Consider the following 27,719-nt stretch of genomic DNA (forward strand, 5'->3'; position numbering starts at 1 on the left):
AGTACCGGTGATGCTGTACAAAGAGAGCATCACAGTAAGTTTTATCGTGTTTTACTTAATTCGACTTGTCCTAACCACGGCGGGGAGCATTCACAAATGATTTCCGGATCCGTTCGTATCTCCCGCGCTCACGCAAAGTATGGTCAGCTGACCCTGGAAGGCCACGTGATCGTCAGTGCCGCCAACGCCTGGTGCCGCTGGCGGTCCGCTAGCGTGCCCCGAGAGCATGTGAGAAGCAGCTGTGAATCTAGTGATGTTGTTGCCGTAATTGGCGTCCTTCAGATCAAACCGGAGGCCTAGAGGGAACTGTATTATGGAAGTAACGCGATTTTGTCTGTAAAGTATGTTTTCCGTCGCTCGCATAGCACTGATAGAACCCGCACGTGTATCCGGTCGTACGACACATACTTTTCTCGTTGCGCATGGAGCCAAGGTTCGTTTACTTTGCCGTGCTTATCTGTTGTCTATTTAGAGCTTGGCACTTTCGCCCATTGCATACTGCTTTTTCGTACAGAAATACGCTGTTAATTTCGTTATGCTGATTCAAGGCGATCGGTTTTTACACCAATCTTTTCTGTTCAGTTAGCCGCTGTCAAGAATACAGTGACGGCACGTAACGCCGTCGTGTTTACGTTCCGTTGTACCTGTATTTCTGTGCACAGGCATTGCGCAGAGGCATCAGAGAAAGTTTCACGGGTCTGTCGGAGATTTGCCAAAGCTTTAACCGAACGTTTCCAGAAAAAACTGCTTCAAGATGCTATCGCGAACTTCACTACTACATCGTGCGGGCACAGCAGTCCGGATGCTGCGTCCCATGTCAGAAGCGAAGCAGCACAGCGTGGATAAAAGAGATACGACTGGTCTTTTATGCAATGACAAAGTAAGTACTGCACATCGTGCATATGCAGCATACATGCAATTGTTGCTGACGGCTTAATGAATTATGATGTATTTTCAGGACACCGGTCAAGTTTTGGTGGACAGTTTCGGCAGAAAACACACTTACCTGCGCATCTCCTTGACGGAAAAGTGCAGCCTTAGGTGTAAGGTTTGTCACATTGGCTTCAGCTTAAGCTGTAGGATCGTTCACAACATGTTGTCAGCTATTCTTTTAATGCATGGAGGAAATGTAGCAAGCGCAAAGCCAACCTACACATCAGTACTAACTTCCAACAAACACTTGTTGTGTCAGGCATGTGCTTTTAAAGGGGTAACATGATGCTTCCGACTATTCATTTATTGCATTAAATCCTATTGCATTAAAGTCCTAAACCATAGAAAAAATAGTGACAAGCATCAGAGCGCTGCCAATTGATTTATTATAATAGCTTTCCTACAGCTAGTTTTAGATTCGTTTCCACGAGGATGCTGTGTTGTGGCGTTACATTAGACTGATATGTATTGGCTGAACAACTCTTTAGGGAGCTAGGAGTGATTAATACTAATTACTTGCGTTAAGGTGCATGTCGCATCTGCAAAATTAAAGCTAATCGTCAGTGCTGAAGGCATATGCCCACTTAGTAGCAGCAATTTAATAGCAGCAACTTAGTAGCAATTTTAAAAATATCCATTTGCAAATTTGCGGCGGGGTGCATTGGTATCTTGCTGAACACAATAGGGTAAAACTACGGAACACCAACATATTTCGTGGCTGTTACTGTTCTGTATGTAGTGCTTGCAGATGTGCAGCAATTGTTCAAGGAAACAGGGGAGCTTGGGATATATGTGGATGGCCCTTTCTGGGTAGTCTGGAAATGCCCAGCTTTAAAGCATACTAGTTATGGTAGCTTGCGCAGACTCTCCCTATGTGTTTCCCCAGTACATTGACAAGGCCTCTGCTAGTCTCTGCAATGAGCCATGCATTCACATGTTCCCTTTGACAGGACACAGCACCCTTTGTCTGGAACAAAAAGGGCAGATATTTTTTTGTGGAACATATAATAATTCTACGTTCTGCCACTGACAGAGATTTGACGGTGAAAATTGCAAAACTTGTGAATTGTAAACTTAACAATGGAATAGTAATAACGACATAAATCTTCCACAGACCTCATTTTAAAATGGTTCTATACTGTGAATTTGCAACAGTGTGCAGTGCAACCTTCTCAATGTACTCTGATGCCTTCAACATGCAATGCTGAAGCTTTTTGAATTTTTGCATGCAATGAATTTCCCAACGACAGAAAGCTGAGCTAGTTGGTAAGGATTCATTATAGCCTATAGAGAGATTATTATAGCATTATAGAGAGATAGCATTATTATAGCATTATAGAGAGATAGCTGTTAAGGCACTTAATCTCTTCCTTATGTAAAGTAATCAAGGGCTGACTCACGTACGCACTTTCACCATTATAGATATTCCGTGCCTCTACCATAAGACGCGTATCTTCATTTTTGTGCCTGTACAATATTGCGCATTCATCTAACTCTGGCGTGCAGTTACAATCTTGTCAATTTAGGGAAAGATTAGAAGGCGGTCGACCGGTTAACGACCTTTTATGTTCCATTAGCCTCTGATTGATACACCGTCCTGTTTGCCCTACGTAGAACTGGCCACAACTAAAGGGAACATTATAAACCACACCCATATGACAGTCAGTAAAACTGTTGTTCTTATTGTGCTTTACAGGACAAATATCTGTTCTTTTTCTGTCTTTTACCTGCGCCTTTTTCCTCTTACCTAGCTTATTGGGAGCAGTGAAGGCAACATTAACATCATATCTACTTGCAACTTTTTTAAGCCTGTACGATATTGAATGAATGTACAGAATAGCCACTACTCTTTTTTTTTTGCTATTACTGCTTTCTGTAATCACGTCCGTTCCCCTCGAAACCGACTTCTTTAGGCGTTCGACCACAGTGGCCACTGCTACGCTAGTATAACCTGCTTCTAATAGGCGCCAGACCTGTGCATTAAAACTGGCGTTCATTTGTGCATGCAGGATCTGGTGAGAGAAGACTTAAGGTATGACATGGCAGTTCCGTTTTTTACTACTTTGGAATGTTTGGATTGAAAGTTTAACAACGGCTTCATAGATCTTGGGGAGTACTGCCAACAAACATGATTTTGTTCGAAGACCAAGGAAATGTCCAGAAGCTGAATTATGTGTCGCTGAGGAAATTCCTTGGTAAACTTTAATCCTCCTCCATAAAGTTTAAATTGCTCACTTACTGAGGTAGCAGTGGAATCGAATTCTTCCATATTGCAGAAAATGAGGTAATCATCGACATAACGAAATATCTTGATAATGCAATCACCTAAGGCTTTCTCTAAGCAGCTGTCAACCTTACTCAGGTAAATGTCGCTAAGAATAGGGATGACTTTTGAGCCAATACAAATGCCTGATTTCTGCAGAAACAACCCTTCTCTCCACCCAATCAGTGTCTACATTAAGTACATTAAAAAATTTCTAGGAATGCTCCTGTGTAAACACCGCATCTGTCAATAAAAGCTGACTCTTGCACTTGTTCTTTAATGCACTCATTTATGGAATTTAGCAACTCGTCATGCAGCATGGAGTAATACAGGTCCTCGATATCCATACTAAAAGCTGTACAATCACCAGGTTTTTCCTCTCTCAAATACTGAACTAGTGCCTGAGAATTACGCAGGCAAAAGGGGTCTGAAAAAACTAGTGAAGCTAAGCAGTTCTGTAGGTACCTAGCAACGCAGACCTGCCACATTCTTTTCTCTGACACTATAGCACGAAAAGGAATTTCTTGCTTATGGGTCTCCGCTGAGAAAAATAGTTCTAAGGTGAGGGATATTGCTTTCTTGACATTGAAGACAACCCTATCAAGATTATGTCTTGACAGGAGGTCAGCCGCATGTTGCTTAACTGCCGAGGGCTTGAGTTTTACTGGCTGTAAATTATTTTCTAAGGCTTAAATCGCTTTTTCTGAAAACATGTCATCTGGCATAATTATGAAATAGCCTTCCTTGTCAGGTATTACTGGTCTAAGTTTGAAGACGCCGACTATCATCGGCTCATGCAAGGCCATGGCCGCCTATGTAGCAATTAAACTTTGGCCACCCTGCTTATCGGTGTCATAGCCATCAGGTGTTATTAGTATTGACTAGTTTTGAATGCTCAGCTAACCTTGAACCCCACAAAACTTGAGGCCAGACCACACGCGCGCTTGCCAGCGTGCGCTCATCCCTGACTGCTCCTGGTTAGATGCCTTGGCAGACTTATAGATAGCAGATGTGGCAGCTATCCGTCCATCAAGCTGGTGAAGGACAAAGCCAGTCCGCATGAGCATATGAACGGGAACATACACAAAAGCCCTGTCATGCACCAAGCAGGCACAGGGTGCCGTGACAAGTCCACTGGCTATGTGCAGTGCGGCTCGCTGAGGACAACCACCGCATTTGGCTTACGTTTGGTGCATTGCAGGCACCAAAATCGGAAGTAGTGGCATCTATGTTAACTTCCAAAATCAAATTTTAACTGTGCACCATGGTGACTTTCAGTAGGTGGAGCGTTGTGGGCCTGCCCCGCTCCGCCGTAGTCACCGCTGTGCAAGGCATTGAAAAAGGAGCGGGAGCACCGGGAAGGGCATGTTTGATTGCCAATTACTCTGCCCCTGTTGAATGCATTGAACTACTTAACTTCAAATGCATTTCTCCCCTTCGATAAAAAGTGATTCAGGGCTTTTTTACCTTCTTCTTTTAAATGCAACTAAACTCGTCAAATTTGGTGCAGTAGTTGCAGAGCAATACTATGTCTATTTTCCATGTATTCAGGTAGGAGCCCTCAAGCTAAAGCTTCCTCTTAACTTGTTGCAGGTGTCTACTGCATGCCAGAGGAAGGTGTACCATTGACTCCACATGAAAAATTGCTCACTTCAGACGAAATAGTGCAGTTAGCAAGTCTGTTTGTCAGTTTTGGCGTGACCAAAATTCGTCTCACTGGCGGAGAACCTCTTGTCCGAAAAGATGCTGTCAGTATCGTTGGTAAGTTGTTCATTCTCTTTCAAAATAAGTCCTTGGAAAAGCTTTCTATTTATGATTAGAGGCTCTGCATAACACATGTGGCATGAATTTTCCAATGTGTATGTGTTTAGTGTGTACCATGTATGTGAGTGGCAGGTATTTCAGCACCATTTTTAACTTCATTGCAATGAAGTTAAAGATGTATTGTAAATGTATAAAAATATTGTACGAAAACGTCCTTCCATCTAATACCGTCAACTCATGTATTAGTGTGGGATTGTAAAAGCGCCTCTTTCACAGGTGACTGCACGCTTGCTTGGTTTACTTTTTTCTTATCTTCCTTGCAAATTGCCTCTCAGCAGAAGCAATGGTTACGTGTAAAGTGGTCTTTTGAATTACCTTTCATAGATGGTGGTGGTGCTGGTCATTTGAGTAGTGGAAATCTGCGGGACATTCACCTTTGACCTGGCCAATTTACTGCACACCTCTCACAATTTTATTTTCACAAAAGCCAGTGAATGTCACTATAATATACCTTCAGCAAAAATGGCCGTAGTTTAATTAAAGGGAAGCTAAAGAGAAACATCTGATCAGTTTAAGATGGTAAAGTATTACTTAAGTGTTTTATTTTCATTAATTTTGTGGTGAATAGTTGATGAGCAAGTTATAAAATGAAGGCCAAACTTGCATCTTGGCGAAATCCGAACACTGGTACATCAGAGTGACGTCATGGATTTCAGTCTATTGTATTTGGGCCATTGCGGTGCTGTAGAGGTCATCAAAATTTGTTGCCGTATTCATTTGATTCTAAGCCAATACTTTTTAATAAAAAAAGTGGGACACAAATGTCATGGGACCGCTTAGATTTTAGGATTTGTCCAGTGTGGCCACTGGCCACGTCGAGCACGTGCCTCTGGGGCAGGTGGCAAGCTGGATTGTGACTGCATGGAAGGATATCTCGGCTGCCAACATCATGTTCACATTTAGGAAGTGTTGTATTTCCAATGTGCTGGATGGTACAGAAGACACCGCATTGTGGGAGGAGGAGAGCGACAAGGAATTTGTTGATCTCAATGTGAATGACTTTGATGATTGACTGGTTTCATGCAGTATGTTGCAGCAGATTTGCCACTAATGTCACATGTTCAAAATAAACATTGTTTGAGCCTATATATATATATACATGAGGTGTGTTCAAAAAGAAACCGAACTTGGGAGCACACTGCGGCTACTGAGCTCATGTAGCGGCAGGTTTAGACAACAAACTGCCATTTGCCACGTTTCGCTCTGACCATTAGTTGTCGAGCTACAGCTGCTGAAGTGAGCACATCAACAAGTTGTTCTTCGGATTGGTACCAAAGTGACAATGAAGAAATTGGAAGAACAGCATGTGTGTGTGAAGTTCTGCTGCAAACTTGGGAAAATTTTCACAGACATTTCAGTTGCTTAGCCAAGCATACGAGGAGGACTGTATGAGTGACACGCAGTGCTATGATTGGTTCACGCATTTTGAACATGAAAGTATGTCGGTCAGTGACAATCCCCAAGCCTGGACAACCTTCCACATTCACAGATGATGACCACATTGAGAGAGTTCGAACTGTGATTCGTGGAAATCGTCGTTCGACTGTTCGAGAAGTTGCTGACGAAGCGGGTATCAGTGTAGGATTATGTCATGAAATTTGAGTGACAAACTTGGGATGCGTCGTGTCAGTGCGAAATTCGTGCCACATTTGTTGACTGACGAACAGAAGCACACCTGTGTTGAAATCAGCCAGGAACTGCTCGCCGCTGCCAATGACGATGAAAACTTTAAGAACATCATAACAGGCGATGAGACATGCGTTTATGGCTATGATGTTGAAATGGAAGTGCAGTCACTGTAGTGGGTGGCCAAAGGTTCTCCTCATCCAAAAAAAGCACGCATGAGTCGATCAAAAATGAAGGTGATGTTGGTTGTGTTTTTTGACTGCAAAGGCATTGTCCGTCAGGACTTCGTGCCACATGGTCAGACGGTAAACAAGGAAGTTTACCAGGGAATTCTAGCACGTTTGCGAGATTCTGTGTGCAGTAAGAGGCCTGAATTGTGGGAAAATCAGGCTTGGATATTGCATCATGACAAGGCCCCGGCTCACGCGTCGCTCCTTGTTCGCAACTACTTAGCGAAACACCACACTCCTGTTGTGCCCCACCCACCTTATTCCCCATCCACCCCAACCACCATATTCTCAGGACTTAGCCCCAGCAGACTTTTTTCTATTCCCCAAGCTGAAAACCACCTTGATAGGACGTCGTTTCCAAACCGTAGAGGAGACCCAGGCCAATGCGAGAAGAGACCTGCACGCCATTCCAGAAAGTGCGTTCGAGGAGGCTTTCCAAAAATGGAAGAAAAGATGGGAAGAGTGCATTGCCAGTAGAGGGGACTACTTTGAAGGGGATAGCACTTAAAATGTTGTACCATAAGCAGTAAAAGTGTTATAGCAAAAGTTTGGTTTTCTTTTGAACTCTGTGTGTGTGTGTGTGTGTGTGTGTGTGTGTGTGTGTGTGTGTGTGTGTGTGTGTGTGTGTGTGTGTGTGTGTGTGTGTGTGTGTGTGTGTGTGTGTGTGTGTGTGTGTGTGTGTGTGTGTGTGTGTGTGTGTGTGTGTGTGTGTGTGTGTGTGTGTGTGTGTGTGTGTGTGTGTGTGTGTGTGTGTGTGTGTGTGTGTGTGTGTGTGTGTGTGTGTGTGTGTGTGTGTGTGTGTGTGTGTGTGTGTGTGTGTGTGTGTGTGTGTGTGTGTGTGTGTGTGTGTGTGTGTGTGTGTGTGTGTGTGTGTGTGTGTGTGTGTGTGTGTGTGTGTGTGTGTGTGTGTGTGTGTGTGTGTGTGTGTGTGTGTGTGTGTGTGTGTGTGTGTGTGTGTGTGTGTGTGTGTGTGTGTGTGTGTGTGTGTGTGTGTGTGTGTGTGTGTGTGTGTGTGTGTGTGTGTGTGTGTGTGTGTGTGTGTGTGTGTGTGTGTAAGCGAGAAGAAAGGGGGTTAACCGAGGGGCCCGATTTTTATTAGTCATATCATGAGAAGCCAACAAACACTGACACCAAGGACAACATGGGGAAATTTACTTGTGCTTAATAAATGAAATAAAATAATGATGAATTAATGGAAATGAAAGTGGATGAAAAAGCTTGCCGCAACTGGGGAACGATCCCACAACCTTCGTATTATGCGTGCGATGCTCTGCCATTTGAGCTACCGCGGTGCGATTTCCTCATCCACTTTCTTGGGTATTTATGTTTCCTAGTAGAACTGTGGGAGTGTTAGCCACTCACAAACCTTGGCGGCAGATGTGGAACATCCTTTCTGCCGTAGGCGTCACAAGAACGTGAACACACACACATATATATATTTATTTATTTTTGCTGGTTTTTAGGTTTTCGAGTGTCAGCTTAGATCTGAGTAAATGTGGTATGCTCAGTCTGCCTACTTTAGCTTCGTTAGAATGACATTGTAGTTCATCTTTACTAATACAATAATTATCTAGGCTCTATCCACCATTGTTTTTTGCACTTTTTTTCTGGCTTGCCAAGCCTCCCCTCACAGTAACAGTGGCGTTTTTAGTGTTGTAGAAGATAAGTAATATAGTTCAGCTTATTTTTCTTATAGCCTTTTAAATATGATGTGTCATGTACTCTATATGTTCTCTCATAGAATATGCAGTCTTACATTACTAGACTTTAGGATGACCAGTGATCCACTGCGGTGACTCAAATGCTATGGCATTGCACTGTTGAGAAAAGGTTGCGGATTTAATTCCCATCCATGGCAGCCGCAGCCCAGTGTAGGTGAAATGCAAGAACACTGGTGTACCGTGCTTCCAATGCACTTTGCAGAAGCTCAGGTGGTCAAAATTAGTCTGGAACCCTCCACTATGGCGTCCGTCATAACTGCTGTGCAGGTCAAGATGTTAAACCCCACGAGGTAATTGTAATTTAGGATGACTTCAGTGTCTACAGAAGTTAGTTACTGTGAATAAAAATAATGAATATTGTTGTTTTTATATTTGTGTCTTAGATAGAATAGCACTGAAAAGCTAAAGCGTGTCTATTTACATCATGTCTATTCTGCCAAAATGCAGATTGTTGTGCAGTTGGCCTTATTGTACGGCTTCATTGCAACGCTTTTACCAAGTAGATGATGGGTCTCTTTGTATACATTTCAGAGCGCCTGGCAAAAATTCCACAGCTGGAAGTGCTGGGCATTACAACGAATGGGTTGGTGCTGTCGAAAAAAATTCCAGACTTGAAGAATGCAGGTGGGACTTTTTGTTGTTCAAGAGTGGCTTACTCTTTCGTGGTTGTAGTTTTATGCAAATCAGTGCTTTCAAATGCAGGTTTAACACATGTAAATATAAGCCTCGACAGCTTAGTGCCTCAGAAATTTGAGTTCCTGGCAAGGCGCAAAGGCTGGCATGTCGTGAGGAAAAGCATTGATGATGCGTTGGCAGCTGGCTTTGACTCTGTTAAGGTGAGTGTCATCATAATGTGAAATAGACCTGAAAATCATCCTACATAGCCAGATTTCCATAACTGCATTAAATGGGTTTTCAAGGCAGTGTTGCTGAAACACTGTTTAGAACTGCATCAGTCTGTTCAGGCAATACAGTAGAACCTCGTTGATATGTTCTCGCTACATACGTTTTTGTGACACCAGCATTTGCCATCGAGAGCACAAAGAATGACCCAATGAGTTACGGTCATTTTTTACCAGTTGAGGCGTTCCCAGAAAACATGATTTTTCAGCATGAACGTTCATTATGTCGCTAAGCTGCATTCTTATAAGTTTTCTGGCCACTAGATCACATGTAAACAAGAAAATCTGCGAGGCGTGTGCGATCCAGAACAGTACATAGCTGCTTACCATGGCAGCTTCACCGCAATACTCGCCTGCCTATCTCACGTGAAAATGCCAGCGTGCACTCAGTTTCTCATTTCAGTACCAGCAAATCTTCTTCGGGGTCCTCGCATGCGGCATTCGCAGCTATCACAGCCAATCCTATTGGGGCAAGCATCTTCGCATATATCTGTTTCACAGCGCGTGCTGCTGTCGGAAGCGTAGCGCATGCTTTTAATTGGCGATAACCGAAATGCACTGCCGTTCCCTGCTGCAGACTGCGATCGCATGTGTTTTCCGGCTGCAAGATCCCATGTGAACAAGAAAAGACGTGATGCGAGCGTCATCGAGAACAGTATATAGCAGTCCGTCTTAGTGAAAACGACGGCACGCATAGTTCCTTATTCCGGTACCAGCAAATCTCCGCCCGGGTCGTCGCACACCGCATTCACAGCTATAGCCACTAAGCCTATTGCGATAAGCATCTTCATCTATCTGATTTACAGTGCGTGGTTCATAGTGTCTTTTGTAGTGTACTGCACACTTTTAGTAGGCGACAATACAAATGCACCGCCGTTCCCTGCTGCAGGTGGCGCGATGTGGGCATCACGTTTCGCTTCAGCAGCATCCAACACCGCTCTCCAGCTCGATTTTGCTTTGGTTTCCCGTCCCGCTCTTAAAACACCATGCAATAGGAAAACAACAAAACCCTTTTCGTGCCGCAACGATCCAGGCGATGCTTCGCATTATGTTGATGTCAACAATAGTTGAGTCTGTCAAATTTTTTTAGTTACTTAGGAGTGTACGTTTTTCCGGCTAATACGGTTATTTCTTTCGCGATTTTTTTGAAAACGTATGAAGAAGGTTCTGTTGTATTATGCAATGTAGAACAAACTTAGCTGCTTAGTGGTGAATTGCAGATGCTTCAACCAATACTTTCTATATGAATTATTTTTGCCCAGATAAACTGTGTTGTGATGAAAGGAATTAATGAAGATGAACTGGTTGACTTCGTGAAGCTCACAGAAACTAATGTAAGTATTATGAGTTAGAAGAGTCAGTTACCTTGCTTGGCTGACCTGTGTGAAAGTTTTGTGGATGCTTCTGTTTCAGAATGTTGAAGTGCGGTTTATAGAGTACATGCCCTTTGATGGCAACAAGTGGAGCAGGCAAAAACTTGTCCCTTTTGAGCGCATGTTATCGACCATAAAAAAGGAGTTGCCCTTCTTGGAGCGACAAAACGATGAGCCAAATCATACCTCAAAGGTAATATACACAACTCAAGATTGTACATGTTCAACTGCGGCATCAGTACTTTAAATGGCACTTCATTCAGTGAACTACGTATAAACAGTTCACTTCAGGAACCATTCCATTTTGCCGAAAGGTGGGCTGCTCATGCCTGGGAGATGAACCAAGCAGACCAAATTCATTGTCTATGCTCTGTACAAAGTTATTTATTGAGTGTAATTTTTTGCACTCTATAACATATTCAGACCTGATCATAAATTTGTCTCATTCTTTTATAATAATAAGTAACAGCTTTGTTGAAGCCACCACTATTGAAACCATTTATCGCCTCACTGTAAAGGAAGTTTGTAAGGCTTAGCCCTGTCGTGTGATACACAAATGCTTTCACGATCGGAGTAAATTCCTCTGAAGACTTCATCTGAGAGCTTTGCTGTTTGTATTAACTGAGTGCAAACTGTGCGGTGGCCATTAGCTTTATTCCAATCAATACGTTGTTGCGCCAAAAAGGAAAATAATAACTTAGGAGGGAAAATATGAAACGACAGATCTCCCTCCAGAGTCTTTATTTTCCTTTTTGGCACAACAATTTATTCATTAGATCCCAACCAACTCACCCAGCAGCAAATTCTACTCAGCTTTATTCCAATTTGTTTGCCAGTGATGAGGCAGGGAAGCTGAAGTTGCAAAAGATGATATCCATGGCTGCTTATGCACTCTGTTGTCCGCTCTAATACATTCTATAGCAAGTTTATCCTACTGTGTAACTTTGTACAACTTTAACCACAAATAAATTAAGTGTTGTCAAATGCACTCTGCACACTTGGAACATTAGATTTGTACGAATGAAAATGTCATCGTGGGTAATGCACACGAAAAAGCCATGTACATGTTATCGCCTTTGCCAGCACAGCGGTCTGCTGCATGAAAATGGCCGAACTCTTTGTGCATAAGTTTACTTCCAGTTATGATGTGCAGAAAAGCAATACATAAGTATGTCTCATTGGGCAGAGCAATGTCACATAAGGGCACAATGGTGATTTCATCGAGGACTTTAACCATAAGGGGTATTTCTGCACCATTTGTTATAAGTATTGTGTATAGCTCATGATCCAATGCCCACATTGGTAGTGAATATATTGCAAGCATTATGAAGAAAGGTCCGTTGTTAAAACTTGTGACTTTATAAATTCCCAGGTATTTTCTTTTTAGCTCATCAACTAATTGAATGTGTTAATTTACATATGTGTGAAGAGAGGGACAAAAAGAATATTTTCTATTGGTGTTTACTCAGCTCGTCAGTGCTGTAGAGTGCTTACAAATATTCTATCTTTGTTAGTAATTTTTATTTTTACACTGCCTGGAAGGCTTCTAATGAACTGATGACAATATTTGGGATCCTGCTGTCAACTTAGAAATTAATTCTGGTTGAGAATGCACAAAATTCTTAGTCCTAAGAGAACTTTGCATGTTCTCAACCAGAAATGCTGAAACTTATTTTACTTGCACGACGCAAACACTTATTAGATCAGATACAGTGCATAATTAAGGGAAAATGAGACATCCACGAAATCGTAGCGATTGCTACAAAGGAAACCCGCACAGGTTCCTGGAAAGAAAAGCCTCCCAGTGGAAGAAAAATTTGTCATGGTCCGGGACTCGAACCCAGGACCACCGCCTTTCCGGGGCAGCCGCTCTACTATTTGAGCTAACCAGACAGCTAGCAGATAGCAGGTTGAAGTCAAAGATGGTAGAGCGGCTGCTCCGGAAAGGCGGTGGTCCCGAACAAGGACTAGGACGAATTTTTCTTCACCTGAGAAGCTTTTCTTTCGAGGAAGCCATGTGGGTTTCCTTTGTAGCAATTGCTAAAATTGGGTGGATGTCTCATTTTCCCGTAATTAATTACTTCTCTCCACCTTGCGGGTTTCCACAGAACTATTACGTCAGATACAGCGCAGTGTGCAGTTTTATTAGCACGCACCATGTTGACATGACATATTTTACAAATTGCTTTATTTGCTCATATCCTGTTATAAGATCGCTTGCATCTTATAATATATGTAACGTGACTAATTTGGAAGCTGCAGATGGGTTGTGATAATGCAGATTTGTATGATATAAAAATGGTGGGTAATCCAAAGAGATTTCAAAATTTTGGTTGACTCACTATGTTTCCGTTGTGTAGACTGAGGGAACAAGCGCATTTGGGTTCACAAGTACTTCTTGAAACTTAGTTTTCAGTGAAGCCAAAAACTTTGGGAGACCTCACGTTGCAAGAAGGCAAAGGCCTTTTCATTAAGAAGTAAATAATAGCACTCATGTTGCGTGCCTTACTTTTGCCATGTTTCATAATGCAGTAAGGACCCCTTTTTTTAACTTTTGTTGTTTTTTTTTTGCAGTTATTTAGAGTACCTGGTTGGACAGGGAAGATCGGTTTTATAACGTCTATGACTGAACACTTTTGTGGAACATGCAACCGCCTTCGCATCACAGCTGATGGAAACCTCAAGGTTTGCTTTCTTCAAATTTATATTATCCTATGGAGTTTATTCAAAAACTAGCGCACAATTTGTGAAAGGCGACCTGTTTTCCTTGTATACAGCCTTTCGTCCTTCATAGCCAGATGCGCTGTTATGCTCATCTGTGTTCTAGTTCTCCACAAAAAATTTCCATTCGTTCTTCCATTTATATTTCTTTTTTTCGGGGGGGGGGGGTTGAGAGGCGGAGTAGATGCTGCTATGCGCATAAAGTGCAGCTCACCATGTTTGCACGCAACATTGAACAAGAGACGCGCAACCTTGAGTGTAACCATTTTTGGCCTACAAGCAGGAGAAAGCTCTGTGATACAAACTCAGTGCAGTGAAGTGCTCAACATTTGATGGTTTGGCACTCTTGTTGCATTTGTTGTTTCCCTGGCACTGTAAGCGAGCACACGTAATAGTTTGCCATTTCTTTTCAGTTTTGTTATGTCAAATATTGCAGGTGCTAGGAACTTTTCATTCTCATTCCAACCTGACTTTATTTTTATTGTGCTTTTTCTTTAAATAGTGAGTGTGGTGTTTTAGTTTTTTGCATGTCTCGGCTTGATGTAGTGAAGTCCATAAAATAGGATAGACAAGTACCTTAACAGCCGAGTGGCATCTGTGTTTTTGCTTGTCATTTCACCCACACAACCACGGCTTTAGACACACACACAGAAATACAAAGGTTGATTACTGGGATTTAAAGTCCAGAGGCAATATAAATATAGGTTCTGCGAGATATATCATAGCGGATGGCTTCAGATTGACCTCAACTACTTGGGTTTGCTTAACAGGCATTTGGTGGTGCTCACTACACTCATATTTTTGCAGCCAGCAATTGAACCTGCGACCTCATATTCAGCAGCAAAATGTTATGCCCACTGAGGCAACATGGTGAGCCAGAGATGAAAAGACATTTGCAATGCAAATATGTTGCTGTGGCAACAGATTTGGCGCCACATTTTATGTGGCAGCAAAAACCGTTCAGATTTTCAGAGGAATCTTTAGCCCAGCGGTTCCTATCTAACTACATACGAACTAAGAAATTGTTTTTCTCGGCAACCACTGCACAAAATTTGACAGGGCTAAAGAAAATGTTGAGATCTGGTGACATTAAAAAGCAGAATTTTTAATTAGGCTGCCAATTTATTGAAAATAAAATTTGTTGAATGTTGCAAAATTTTAAAAAACAGAACTATCAAGTTTACAACTCTAAGTCGGCAATGAAAAAGTTAGGACATTTCCGTAAACTGCACCTAGTAATATATATATATTATACCCTCCTCTGAAATATACCACTAATTTAGAAGTAAGACTTCTGCAACATATATATATATATATATATATATATATATATATATATATATATATATATATATATATATATATATATATATATATATATATAGATATATATAGATATATATTATCCAATGCACATGTTGGAGTCTGTGAAGAGAAGCTTTCATGAAGCGGTTAATGGTATAAATTTTGCCTATTTCACTCCTTCATCTTTGACATTAGAAAAAACTAATGCACACCTCTGATCTCACTCACCCGTGCTATGCCTGTGACAAATGCTACATTGCCTTATATTTCCTCGTATCTTATTTAAGTCTACCAGTCGCCTTTTGGCCGATCCCTCCTTGCGGGCGTGTGCCATAGTAGGAAATCGTAATCATCATCAACATGCAGCGACCCTCTGAGAGAGTGAGTTGGTGGCACAACATCTGCCACCCGCTTCTTCACCAATCCCTCAGTGTGGGTATTTGCCCATACATAGTATGGTAAATCATCATCATAATCAGCACGTGGCAACCGTCTGAAAGAGCTGGTTGTTGTCGGCACAAGAACGTGCATTTGTGGCCGAATGGATAGAGCACGCATTTACTTGGGCAGAGTCCAAGCAGCGACTGAATGACCAGGGCCACGCCATAGGTTGGTAGGCAAAGAAAACTTCGCTTTAAAATATTATAAATGTTTTAACAACCTCATCGAAGCTGTAAACTCTGATAACAAATTTGTCCGCTTTACATGCTCAAATGCATGCAGTTTACAGAACTGCAATATCTGTTCATGGTGTTTGCATACGTGTGCATTTTACATGTATTAGAATGGGCAGATAAAAGTTGTTACCGAGCTCTAAGGCTTCCTCTTAATATCGCACGACTCTGGAAGGAACAGCATTAACTGCCAAGTGAGATGGTTCATTGCGATAAGTAGAGAGCAGCACAAGCAGATGGGACGCAGAAAAACAAATGGTGGCAAGACTTCATCTTTTAGAAGCATTTGATAGTTTTGAGCCAGTTGGAAGTTCAGGTCTGCCCTTGTGCGTCTTTCTGGTGCCTCCTCTTCTGTTTGCACTGCTTGTCACTTCTTCTGAAGGGAGGAGTGAGGAAATATGAAACCAAATTGTCTGAGACATTCATAGAAACAAGTGACCCAACGTAGTTTAGAGTGCATAACTTATAGAAGAAAAAAAAAAACATTTGCTTTCTGCCATGTGTAGGTGTGCCTTTTTGGTGGTGATGAAGTCTCCCTGAGGGATGCCATACGAGGTCAAGCTACACAGGATGAGCTGCTGAGCTTAATTGGCAGCGCTGTGCTGAGGAAGAAGTTCAGCCATGCTGGCATGGACAAGCTGTCAACGCTGAGAAACAGGCCTATGATACTTATTGGAGGATAGATTGATTTTTACATGAATTGTTCTCCAAGCGCTTTTTGTTATAGATAGAAATGATAATATATTTTTTGATGTGATTCAGCTAATAAACATTGTTGCAGCAAATTTTCACCCTTTGGCTCCTCATGTTCCCCCAGTTTTACTGTCGGCAGAAAATGTCGCGAGTGTCGGACCTGCAAGAAATGTAAATTTCCTTAACTCCATTGTCACACAGCCTGAAATTGGGAGTCGCAGTCTGCGATAGTTTGTGGAAGCCTGCACTTCGCTCCACTTCTTGATAGGCCGCATAGCAAAACTGCTCAGATAATTTGAGTTCTTGTAAACTGTTGCAAATGCCCTGGAAACTTGATGTTGGCGTGCGCTACTCTGGTGCCATCTAGTAGCATTCGTTGCCGCAAAGTGCATCGTGCGCAGCAAAATGCTTTTCTTCTCACGCTTTTTGCCTCATTGTTCTGCTGCACCTGTATCCTCTGCCTTCTTCCTCGCACCATCTTTGCTATTGCTGTCTTTCGTCCTTTTGCTGTGCTAGTTCTCTCGGTTACGAGGATGCTGAGGGACGACGCCAATGCACGCCGCAGAAAGGGGCACCTAAGAGCTGCTCTCTAAAAGGCAGTTTAGAGCATTGACTTCCTTTATAATTTGTGACACTTGCCATAATTTGTCGCAGAGGCAGAGAAATGCACCAGTGCATACCAAAAAAAGAAATGCAGCAGTACTAATGGACTTAAAATTTTCACGACATGCTGCCAAAAGCTTGCCATTGATTTCTCAACTCATCATATCACTCCGCAATGTGGTTTATTTACTTTATGCACATTACATTGCAATGATTGTTCTCACCCGTGATACACATGTAAAATTTGCACGCCTTTATTTACACTTTAGAGAACTCTGCTGCATCTTTTTTTTCACAACCAACAAAGCAGCATGTAGCTTTGACTGCTAAATTTTTAGTGCCTACCTCATGCAACTGGAAAATAGCCAAGATATTTGCTCCCCCATGCATAAGTTAGCATTGTTCACAGCAACAATGCGCTTTGTTCTCATCCGTACATCTTTCAGCGACATTGTCAATGCATGTACCAAATCAAGTGCAACTCTTTTTAACACACTTCCCACAGTCCATTTCTTTCTTGACCTTTCCCCTTCAATGCGTAGTATGTACACATATTTACAAAAACACACACACAATTAGAAATGAAAGCTTTCAGATGTCTCTTGCATTATACATAGCACCCGGAATACACACAGTTCGCAACACACTAAATGTTCAACTCTTATCACTCAAACTCAACAAAGGCAAACAACACTGCCAAGCTTCAGACAGCATAAAGAAAAACCTATGCATTCTTTTTTTTATTTTTACATGTAATTCAAGCTACGTTCTACAAACAAGCTGCTCTTTATTCACACAAATTATTGTGCAAAAAAAAAATTTGTTCAATATACTCTGCCCTGAGAAAGCATTGGAAATGGATAAATATCAGCAACAATTTTGATACTGAGCCTATAGTATTAAAGAGAGAAAACACTAAGGTTGGGAGAAGCATCAGGTGGTTGCAAAAGTGGTCATGTGTGCATAGAACTTGTGCAAGTAAAGGTTCATTTGGAACAACCCTAAACTGTGCAGGTAAAAATTGGTGCATGGATTGAAGGCGAAGCAGTATATGGCAGTATAAAAGCCAACTGTAGCACTTCTGCTTTGTACTCATTGATGAACAACACAGCGCATACGTTAAGAGCTCCTGGAGCAAGGGTTCCCTTTTTATCATTTCTATTGTTATAGTTATTGATTTTTCTATATTTGGAAACGTGCCACAATTAGGTTCCATGTTGCAGGTGCTGGCAAGGTGCACATGAACTAGTTCAACAGGTTGCCTTATTTATGTGCGCCAAAGCACTTGTGCAGCGCACACATACTCTTGCAAAATGCTCCTTGATGACAGCTGAGCAATGTAATGAAATCTGGAAGTTATACAGAAGCTCAACGATTTCGCTGTTGCAAAGCTCCTGAAGGAGCATACAGCCGGGATTATCAGATATGTTATTACCAGCAAATGTGTAGTACATACGGGTCGTATGCAACTGTGTTGTAAGCTTTCTACCTTTTCGTATTCAGTAATGCCATTGCATCTAGAGTACACGGAAAAAGTCGACTTTGGATGCTACACAAGACCTTAACATCCATGCTTAGGCAGGAACTTGCAAAGGTATAACTGGTCCTCGAGCACAGTGGGCCCTTCATTACACATTTCTAATGTTAGTCCTATTCGCACAACTTCAAATATCACATCCTCCTCTATGTGCAAGGAGCAAGGCTGTTGTATACGGTATATGTAACAGATTCAAATAAAGACACACAAGCACACATTCGAACACTGTGCCTGCCTAGCCTTTGCAGTGAAGTGACAACAAGCTACACACTGTGTATGACTGAAACAAACAAACTAACAAATGTGTATACTTGTTATCTGGTTTGCTGCAGCTGAATGGTAAGCTCCCCTTGAGGCAAACATCAAGGGACTTGGAAAATCATTTAACCTTAAAAGAGGATCAGTGACTGTATGGGGAACCTAATGAACATCCTGAAGCTGTTCAGTTTACAGAGAAGTAATTTTAACAAGAGTTAGTCTTACTAGCAGTCTTTTGCACTATATGCAGCATTTATCTATGTAAAAACTAGTCTATAGGAAACACGTACTAACAAAGAGCTTTTTTTTCACAGTCACAAACATACAAATATCTTTGAAAGAAGCACTATAGGTCCTATGTTGTAAATGAAGCCAACATTGAGTGATGTATGTGCTCAAAAGAAGGTGGAAAGCCAACCTGTGTGGTCTGCCGCTCAGAAATTAGTGTAGTATTGTAGTTTTATGGCTTACGACTGCTGCCAACAGTGCTTCTTTTTTGGGTGCAAAGGGCACCTGCTGTCACTGGGAAAACAAAGCCGCCCAGAAGTGATGGACATGTTTTAAGTGGTCGAAAACAAATACGCATGCTTGAAGCTGTACATTCCTTCTCTTTCAATTTCTCATCAGAGTTTATCCCTGCAGTTTAATACCATCTAAGCTGCCAAAGATGACCAAACCTTGCTGCATGCCGTGAGAGTGAGACTTCCTTCAGTGTGGAATCTTTGCAGTGTATCCACATGGCATCTTTAGATCACCACTGCGAGGATACTATTTCTTGTGTAAAAGACAAATTTTGGAAGTCACTAATAGGCAACGCCAGTCATGTTTTCCTAACTGTAGTGAGTGGGGAAACAAGGAGTGCAATTCATACACTTGTAACTTAAGTTTTGGTTAAACCTTCAATGGCATTGACCTCAACCATCATTAAAAGGGCTGCAACAGTATGATGACCAATATTCAATGAGAATGACTCGTGAATATGTAGAACACTTAAATTGACACACAAGGTTCTTGAAAGAAAAACTGGCAGTCGTGCCTCGGAGGGTCTCTGCCATGATCAGAGCAACAACAGTCAAGCAGTGCACAGCAAACAACAAGCTTCTGGGTCCCCACAATATAAAGCAAGGGTGGGATAATGTAACAATCCTATTCCAATTTTTTTTCTTTTCTTTGAGCACTCCATTTAAATGATAACTATGATCGGCAATCATGATCAGTCGATAAGAAAGGAATAAACTTTGGATGAAAGAAATCTTTATATTATACCGACTCAACTTTCACCTCCTATGGTTATAAAACAAGTAATGTGCTTATATACCACTCAGTGGCGTAGCAACAGGGGGGGCCGGGGGGCCATGGGCCCCGGGTGCAAGGGGCCAGTGAGGGGTTGGGGGGGTGTCATATACGTCTGAAGACACCCCCCTTTCCGCCGGCTACACCCGGAGAGGGGGGTGACAGAAGACATATGGGCCCCGGGTGCCAGACAACCTAGCTACGCCACTGATACCACTGCTATCAGTAACTCGACTGGTCACTTAAATGTAGCCTTGAATCCCACAGATCACCTGGAACAAGCTGCGAAATACCTACTGAATCCATTAAAAGGGTCTCAAGACTTCACCGGTTATGGATGGCCCTATGATTTCATAGCTGTTGATGAAAGACATGGCATTTAGTGCTGTTTCATTGTCATTTCTTATGTCATAAGCAATGTGGAAAGCTTTGTTATGACCTGCCATCACATCTGTGAATTTCAGTGCACAGTACAATGCAGATGCAGATAATTTTTGTTTTTCTATGATGGATGCAAATTACATTGCCAACTTGTCACTGGGGCACTTCTGCAGTATCTGCTACAGCAGTCACCATAAAAGTGACACCAGATGTTAGATTCTTTCTTTTTTTCTATCTAAAGCGGCTGCATAAGCTTTTCATTCCTTCTTTATGATGTGCCTCAATGTTGTGTAATATGCTCGCTCAATGCCCTGTCGTGAAGAATCACTTGCAAAGTGAAAAGAAAAACAAAGCAGGCTTTTCTGCTCTTCAACTGCAAGCTTTGAACCATAGCCTTATAAGCATGAAGCATCCTACATCATTGTAATAGCAATGTAAGCAGCCCACACAAACTGCCTAATGTGTCAGAGCATCTACAAACAAGTTTCTCATAGGTTCACTAACTCTGCCTGAGTAAAAGGCTCAGCACTCATGAGAGTTGCTGGAAAAGTACCATATAGAGGCAAGGCTGACATAAAACTACTGCACCCTATTCTTTCTCTTGTTTCTGCCTCTGTTTGGCTCAGTCTCACTTTAGAGTTAATAAAGTTATTGTCAGAAGGCCCTGACTGGCTTGTTTGCCACATTTGACCCTACTAGTCTAGTAAAAGAATCTTGTTTCCCATTTCGCCTCAAGTGCTTTCAAGCATATGCTTGCCTAGAAGAGATCAATAACTGGACCACAGCACCTGTCCAAACTCCCGCTTGACTGTCCAAGTCATATGGTCACAGCACAGGCCACTTGCACAGTGTGTCTCGCGCTATACATGTGTTCTGAATTGGCTTGTCATCAGCATTCAGCCACACCCTGTTAGAGATGGTCCAAGCGGCACTTCACACCATGTCTTGACAATCACCGCTCCATGCATGGATCAGAGCGACTGATTTTTACATGCCTTTTTTTTTTTTCGTTGCTAACGGCACACATCACGTATAAGCGAAGACCTCAGAAGGCTGCCACCTTTTCTTCACGCATCCGATGAGTCTTCCCGTGTTGGGCTTCGAGAAGTCAGGTTGAACTGAAGGTCTGAGAAGCTCAGCCGAATCTTGTCGACGCGCTCACGATTCATCAGTGAACTGCGGCCACTGCTTGTTGGCGTAGGTTGTTGTTGGCACTTGTGCAACTCCTTAAGGATCATACGTGCCGTGGCAGTTGAGTAGGATGGGGGTGGCGAGTATTTTGGCGGAACATCTTCTTCGAATGCAATGTTGGAGACACCCTGTGAAGGCTCTTGCACTGCAGGTGGTGTCTCTGTGGCCGGAGATGTTGTGATGAATGTAGGGCAGCACCAGGATTCGATGCGCTGCATCAGAAGCAAAGAGAGAATGTTGTCAAGGCTGTAATCAATCAATAAATATATCAAATTTATATTTATTATGAATAATTACCAAAAATATAATACACACGCAGGATGAAGAACTTCTCTTGGGAGTAGTGTGAAGGGATCGTAGATAAAAACAATTTGTACATTACATATAATGACATAAAGCAAATGCATAAATAAAACAGCAGTTGAAAACAGATTGTAACAAGTATGAGTCAGAAAACAGCAAAGATACAATACAAAATAAAGTTTTAAATGAGCGCTTAGTTTCAAAAGAAAATGTGCCTGTTCATTAACGTCCTAAACACTATTGTGATTAAAATTTGAGGGCATGATGCATTCATTTCAATGTTACGAAACAATGTTATTGAGCTGATGCTGCTTCGTACTTTGTCCCATAGTTCTGCTGTGCCAAATGAAAACATCCATAAATTCTTCTGCTTCAATGTGCTATAAGCACTTGAATGTTAACACCGTGTACAAACAAATACTATGTAGAATTAGAACTGACAGTATAGCATTATGAATCTATGTGCAAAAAGGCTTGTGCCAGGAACTTACCTCATGCATCTGAACCTGATTCTTGCTGAAGACCACAATCTTGAGGCCTTCGACTACAGCCACTAGGGCGACACCCAGAAGTGGCAGTGTCTGCAGGAGCACGCAGAACGAGCCAACCCAAGGTGACCAGTAGTGGTAGAAGAGTGATAGTGACTCCGGCGAGAACATGGCCAAGTGGCCTGATCGCATGAATGCGATGGACAGCATCTGACGGCACAAGCATATGCACAGGTCAGAGCTTCTCGCTAAAGCAAGATGAAATAAGCTGCAATAGTATGGCTTTTGACAGAAAAGATCGTGGTGACGAAAACTACAGAAACATGTTAGTGGACCTCCAATGCGAGAAAACTAATGAGCCCTGTGAGCATTCCAAGTTTTGTGTTTAATTTACCAAAGCTGTATTGTGGTTTTATGTAGTGTGCCATAAAAAAAGATGCTGATAGTTTGGAGCATAAAACCAACCATATTTCACTGAACTGTCTTGGCTGGATAGCTATTACAAGGGTTCGAGCTTTTGTCATTCGGCCTGGTTGAAACCTTTCACTCCGCCATTAAGGAAGGAAAGCAAAACTGGTTGATAGTTGCAGGACAATCATAGTTAACAAAGTTTCTTTAATAACATTTAAAGCATGAGAAGCACAGTAAAGTCAGAGATGACCCTGTTCTAGAATGAAATGTCCAACAAGGCTACATTCACCGTAATACAGAGAGTCATCACACCGCAACCAGCACCACCAGGTAATCATAAAACAGGCGGTGTGGTAATGTCTGTGTAACAGCAGACTTTGCTCACACATGATGTGGCTGGCAACTGTGTTTGCACAAGAAACACAGGGAAGTAATTAATGAAATACTGACTGTGGTCACTGCAAGCTGCCCCACGTTACAATAAAAAAGCTGCAACACCATGTGGTCTGTGCAACTTTCGCAAGGGTGGGGATTCTGTTGGTGTGTAGCAGTATAGCGAAACTGATTTTCATAAGAGAAGGGCGTGCAGGTGATGTCTTAATGTTTGGGCCAGGCGCATACCCAGGATTTTTTTTTCAGGGAGGACCCAACTTAAGGTAACTTTTCTATGCAAATGAGGGAGGGGGCTTACCTTTACTAGTACAAAAGTGAATAATGTCCACCATTTGCCATAAAGGTGCATAAACCCGCTAAGGACAAATGAAATAAAGTGTATCTCACTGGTACGCCTGTGACATACACCTTATTTCATTTGCCCTGTGCAGGTTTACGCACCTTTATGGCGAATGGGGAGATACACCTCTCCTTTACTTGGCAAACAAGGAACCATATCAAATGGACTCTCGCAAAAAAGAAACGCAGGAAGGACACTGCCAAGAACAAGTAAACAAGCGAAAGTGTAAAATAAATACTTCTGGTAGTATTTTGAATTAGCTCTCATAAAGAAAGACGCATTTTCGGAACAATCGCAGTTCTTTTGGATCCCTCATTTACTGCTGCACCAAGTTAAATGCAGAAACCGACTAGCATTGTTATTTGGGAATCTGCATAACAATGCGTGGCCGCCAGTCCCGTACAGCTGCCTATAGTGCAGGACGCTGCGGTTCTAGGCGCACTGCGCCTACCGCGGAAGGTTAGAAAAGTGCCCATACATCGGGCAGCTCGACCGGACGAGGTAACGGGTGACATTCACACTGCTTATGGGTTTAGCGGTAATTCCAGGGTATGACTGAAATTTTGAAATGTTTTGGGATGGCTGTGAAACGTATATCATTGAAAAGGTATCACTGGGGCCTTTCTTGCAGCAGCACCTTGAGATTTCGGAACAAACATCGAAATAATGAAAAAGGTGAAAATATTCTCCCCATTTTTTAGTAATATCAACATGTTTCAAGACGTCAGTCAAGTAATTTCCCTTGTCCCGACCAGCGATTGCTTCCACGCCTTGGCAATAATAGTGCAGTAACAGCAGCCCAGTGTTGACCGCTGAATAGCTGTGAAGTCTCAAGATTGATTTGATTGAGTGGCGCTTTCGGAATGTGTGTGAGGAGTCATGGCATGGGTGAGGGGGTGTATGCTGCTTAATTTCCCCCCCCCCCCTGGGTATGTGCCTGGTTTGGGCGATGGTTTTGAATATTGCACACGCAAAGACAATGTTCAGTGCTGTCTATAATGCCCACAAGGCTCATAGAAAGCTGACAAAAAAGGATGAAATAATGCAACATGTGATTACGCATCCCCTCCAGGTGCCAGCTAATTTTGTCTACTGAAAACATAGCTTTAAAACAGTTCTTGCATATTCAGCATCCTTAAAGACATGTGAAGAGATTTATACACTTCACTTCTTAGTGAGTTTTGCTTTCTATTCCCTTTCCCCAACCCCCAGTGTAGGGTAGCAAACCGGATGCTGTTCTGATTGACCTCCCTGCCTTTCCTACCCTTGTTTTCTCTCTCTCTCTCTCTCTTTGTTGCATACAAATATGGGACTCCATACCTAAACTCAAAAAAAATTTTATTTGAGGCACAAGAACCGTACAGACTATTTCATGCAAGCTACATTTCTAGACACAGTGAGTCACTTCAGAAATTTGCTTAGTGCAAGTCATAACTGTGAAAACAAGAAGAACTCACTACATGGCGACACACAACTAGCATTGCAGCAAACACGCAGATCTTGGAACTGTTCTTACTAACATGCTTGGTACTCAAGAACAAATTAGAACAAAGCTGTCGTCTTGTCATATGTGCTTTGAGGTGTATGCAAGACACTTAAAGCATCTCTTTCAATAGTGCATCAAATCCTTAGACATTTTGGTCGCGTGTACTGTTGTACATTGAGCACCCAAAGAGGATGCAGGCATGTTTTACATACATGCTGTGAAGGTAGAAATACAAGGCAGTAAACAAGGACAATGAAGTTGCATGTTTGCTTACCAAAAATGCTATTGGTAGAAGAACATTCCAATGAAAAGTCAGCAGTGGCAGGTAGAGAGACTTGGACCTTTCCTTTTGCACTATCATTTTGACTAGCTTGTCCGTTCCAAAAGGTTTACCTGAATTTAAAAAAAAGGAAAAGGGGTAAAATTAGTAGCCAAGCCAATGATATTTCTGACACATTGTATGTAGACTTTTTTCATGCTTTGTTAGCAATGCTGCTTACCTTGTATAAATAGCACGACTATGAGCATGATGAAATACAGGGCGACGATCCACCAGAGTGATCCCAGCCACACATCCAAAAACAGCATAATGTGTAAAGTTGCCTGCAAAAGAGTGCAGTGTTAAATTCGTTGAATTACAACTAAATTGGCACACAACTGACTAAGCCCACCTACCTCCCCCCCTCCACCTATTAAAGGGACACTAAAGAAATATACAAATTCAGTTCACGCTGATAAAGTATTCTTTGGTAATACGTTCATTACCATATTTATTTGATTACAAGGCAAGGGTGCAGTAGGGGTCCCAAGAAAAAGAACTTAACAATGCACACTAATATAAGGTGATCTAGAGTAACTGACAGATTATTCAGACTCAGCAGGGATTGCCCGAAATTCCGAATAATCGAAAGCCGTTGGAGTAAATGGAATAATCGGTGCAGGTTATATTCAAATTTCACCGTGAAGTCGCACCTCAAGGCAAAATTCTCATATAGCCCACACCCCGCCTTTAGTGTTAAATTTTCTGAATTCTCAGTGCAAGCTATACGGGTAAAGAATACAATACTGCCTCACCTACCGAGGTTTATTACTTGCTACAATTTACGCTGCCGTCTAAAACCTGGATCACCAGAAATGTGGCAAAACAGCAACTGAAGTGACTTCAAGGCTAAGAATTCTCGGAAGAAACCTCGTCCAATATTCGAATAAATTTGGTATTATAAGAGAAAATGAAGGTTGAAGTTCCATTTCTTGAATTTTGTGCCATAAGGTCAGAGCTGGTACTTCAATTAATTGTGACGTCATGAATTTAAAAGTGTTTTCTTGTACTTGGGCCACTATAACTCAGTAAAAGTCTTTCAATCTTGCCAAGTTCAGTCTTTGGCTCTTTTACAACAGTACGTAGTGCGATCGTTACTGATAAAGAGATAACTAGGCCTAAGCAGATGCCGCAAAGCCCATGATGTCATGACGAGCTGGTGTAGAAACTTCTGAAGGCAGTGGTGCCGCTGGTCATTCGTTTTGGCATTTTTTCAGGCTTACTGGGCCTCTTCTCATAATGAGAGTGGCTTCCTGTTTATTGTTCCAAGGGTAATACTAACACAGCTCAGCTTATTTTTCTCCTTAGCCTCCCTTTATTGTCTGGTTCTTACATCGGTGGCGAAGAAGAGACCCAGAAGAAAGCCCACTGTGCAGGTGATGAAGGTGACTATTGTCCTCCATTTTGTGAAAAACTTTGGTCGGATGTACACCACAGCATCTACAATGCAATTCCAGATGCATATCTGCAATGAACAGAAGAGAAGCACATGTTAGGCACTGCCAAGTTAGGTAAGCCTAGCATTTGATCATGAATATCCTGAACACTGGGGGAAAACATGTATTGACCTTGAAATTTAAACAAATCTCGTCATTTGAGCCTCAGCAGATCTCCAATTTAAAAAGAAAATCAGGAACACCTTTCTCATTACGCAATTAAATGATAAATTGGTGTCTGCCAGTCATGCTGTCATAGTATGAAGACATAAAAATTTTTCTATTTTAACATCTTTAAAAAAGCAAGCAACAGATATGCCAATCAGCAGTCCGATTACAAGGCATAGTTGAGCCACTCTCCTCTAAACAGATGGCAGCATAAGGAATCAGTGCCAATTGCTGCAGCTTCCTTTGATCAGGTACTACAGTATCTGCAGCCTTAGCATGCGTGGATTTATCTACGTGACCCCTTCATGCAGTTTACACAGCTTCCATTGACAGTGTTAGAAAGGCAGGACACGGCTATATGACTATTCCGAATTCAGGCAGCCTTGCGATGATGCATTCTGTTTACACTAAATGGGACATCAATCAGCAGGTTATTTAGCACCACTGCCACTGCACAAGCGTCATTTGAGTTCCTTCTCTGAGATTACCTTCTCGTTCATTAGAAGTCGAACAGAGAGGGCAGTCAACTCAAGATAACAACATCTATGTGTACCACTAGTTCGGTACTTGTTTTACTCTCTTGAGAGTGAGAGGTAAAGTATTGGAAAAGCGGGTGCAAATGTAGAGATTAGCCCATAATTGTGCTGACTTGTGCTTGCACAAATACAGCACTAAAAAAAAAGAATCCAGCTACTGAGAAAACACTCACATACATAATAGCATAAATACACAACACTTGAGCATGTTTCCTTTACCTCAATACATGAGCTAGACTTATAACCCAACTTGGCTATCCTGTATTTTTCTAAGCTTTAGTAATGACTCCTCTTTTCCTTTTGCGCCTGTG

At 42.0% G+C, this 27,719-nt stretch overlaps 2 protein-coding genes across 6 annotated transcripts in view; one reads left to right on the top strand and one right to left on the bottom strand.

The window, feature by feature from the left end:
- The first annotated feature begins 202 nt into the window (after positions 1–202).
- LOC135905936 (molybdenum cofactor biosynthesis protein 1-like) lies at positions 203–16,363 on the top strand. 2 transcript variants are annotated; one of them, XM_065437075.2, is made up of 10 exons: positions 203–433; positions 739–880; positions 959–1,043; positions 4,790–4,957; positions 9,129–9,221; positions 9,300–9,433; positions 10,762–10,833; positions 10,913–11,065; positions 13,447–13,557; positions 16,079–16,363. In XM_065437075.2, the coding sequence occupies exons 1-10, from the start codon at positions 423–425 to the stop codon at positions 16,253–16,255; spliced, it is 1,146 nt and encodes a 381-aa protein (XP_065293147.1). In that variant the 5' UTR covers positions 203–422; the 3' UTR covers positions 16,256–16,363. The 2 variants fall into 2 exon arrangements, with proteins under 2 accessions (XP_065293147.1, XP_065293148.1); XM_065437076.2 differs by having other exon boundaries at positions 204–433; positions 663–880.
- Positions 16,364–17,033: 670 nt separating this feature from the next.
- Positions 17,034–27,719, bottom strand: part of bdg (sodium-dependent transporter bedraggled) — a 196,377-nt gene continuing 185,691 nt past the window's right edge. For all 4 annotated transcript variants that reach the window (XM_065437072.1, XM_065437074.2, XM_065437073.2 and 1 more), the window contains 5 exons: positions 26,602–26,733; positions 25,450–25,552; positions 25,224–25,342; positions 22,323–22,529; positions 17,034–21,740 (listed from right to left, as the gene is read on the bottom strand). In XM_065437072.1, the coding sequence (XP_065293144.1) occupies positions 21,405–21,740; positions 22,323–22,529; positions 25,224–25,342; positions 25,450–25,552; positions 26,602–26,733 (897 nt within the window). In that variant the 3' untranslated portion in view covers positions 17,034–21,404. The remainder of the gene's footprint in view (positions 21,741–22,322; positions 22,530–25,223; positions 25,343–25,449; positions 25,553–26,601; positions 26,734–27,719) is intronic.

This window comes from Dermacentor albipictus, chromosome 5, assembly GCF_038994185.2.
Source record: "Dermacentor albipictus isolate Rhodes 1998 colony chromosome 5, USDA_Dalb.pri_finalv2, whole genome shotgun sequence".
Classification (NCBI taxonomy): Eukaryota; Metazoa; Arthropoda; class Arachnida; order Ixodida; family Ixodidae; genus Dermacentor; species Dermacentor albipictus.

Excerpts from the sequence above, each read along its gene's own strand:
- LOC135905936 (XM_065437075.2), top strand. Across the intron at positions 9,434-10,761 it reads CTGGCTTTGACTCTGTTAAG|ATAAACTGTGTTGTGATGAA; the intron begins GTGAGTGTCATC and ends ATTTTTGCCCAG. Across the intron at positions 13,558-16,078 it reads CAGCTGATGGAAACCTCAAG|GTGTGCCTTTTTGGTGGTGA; the intron begins GTTTGCTTTCTT and ends TGCCATGTGTAG.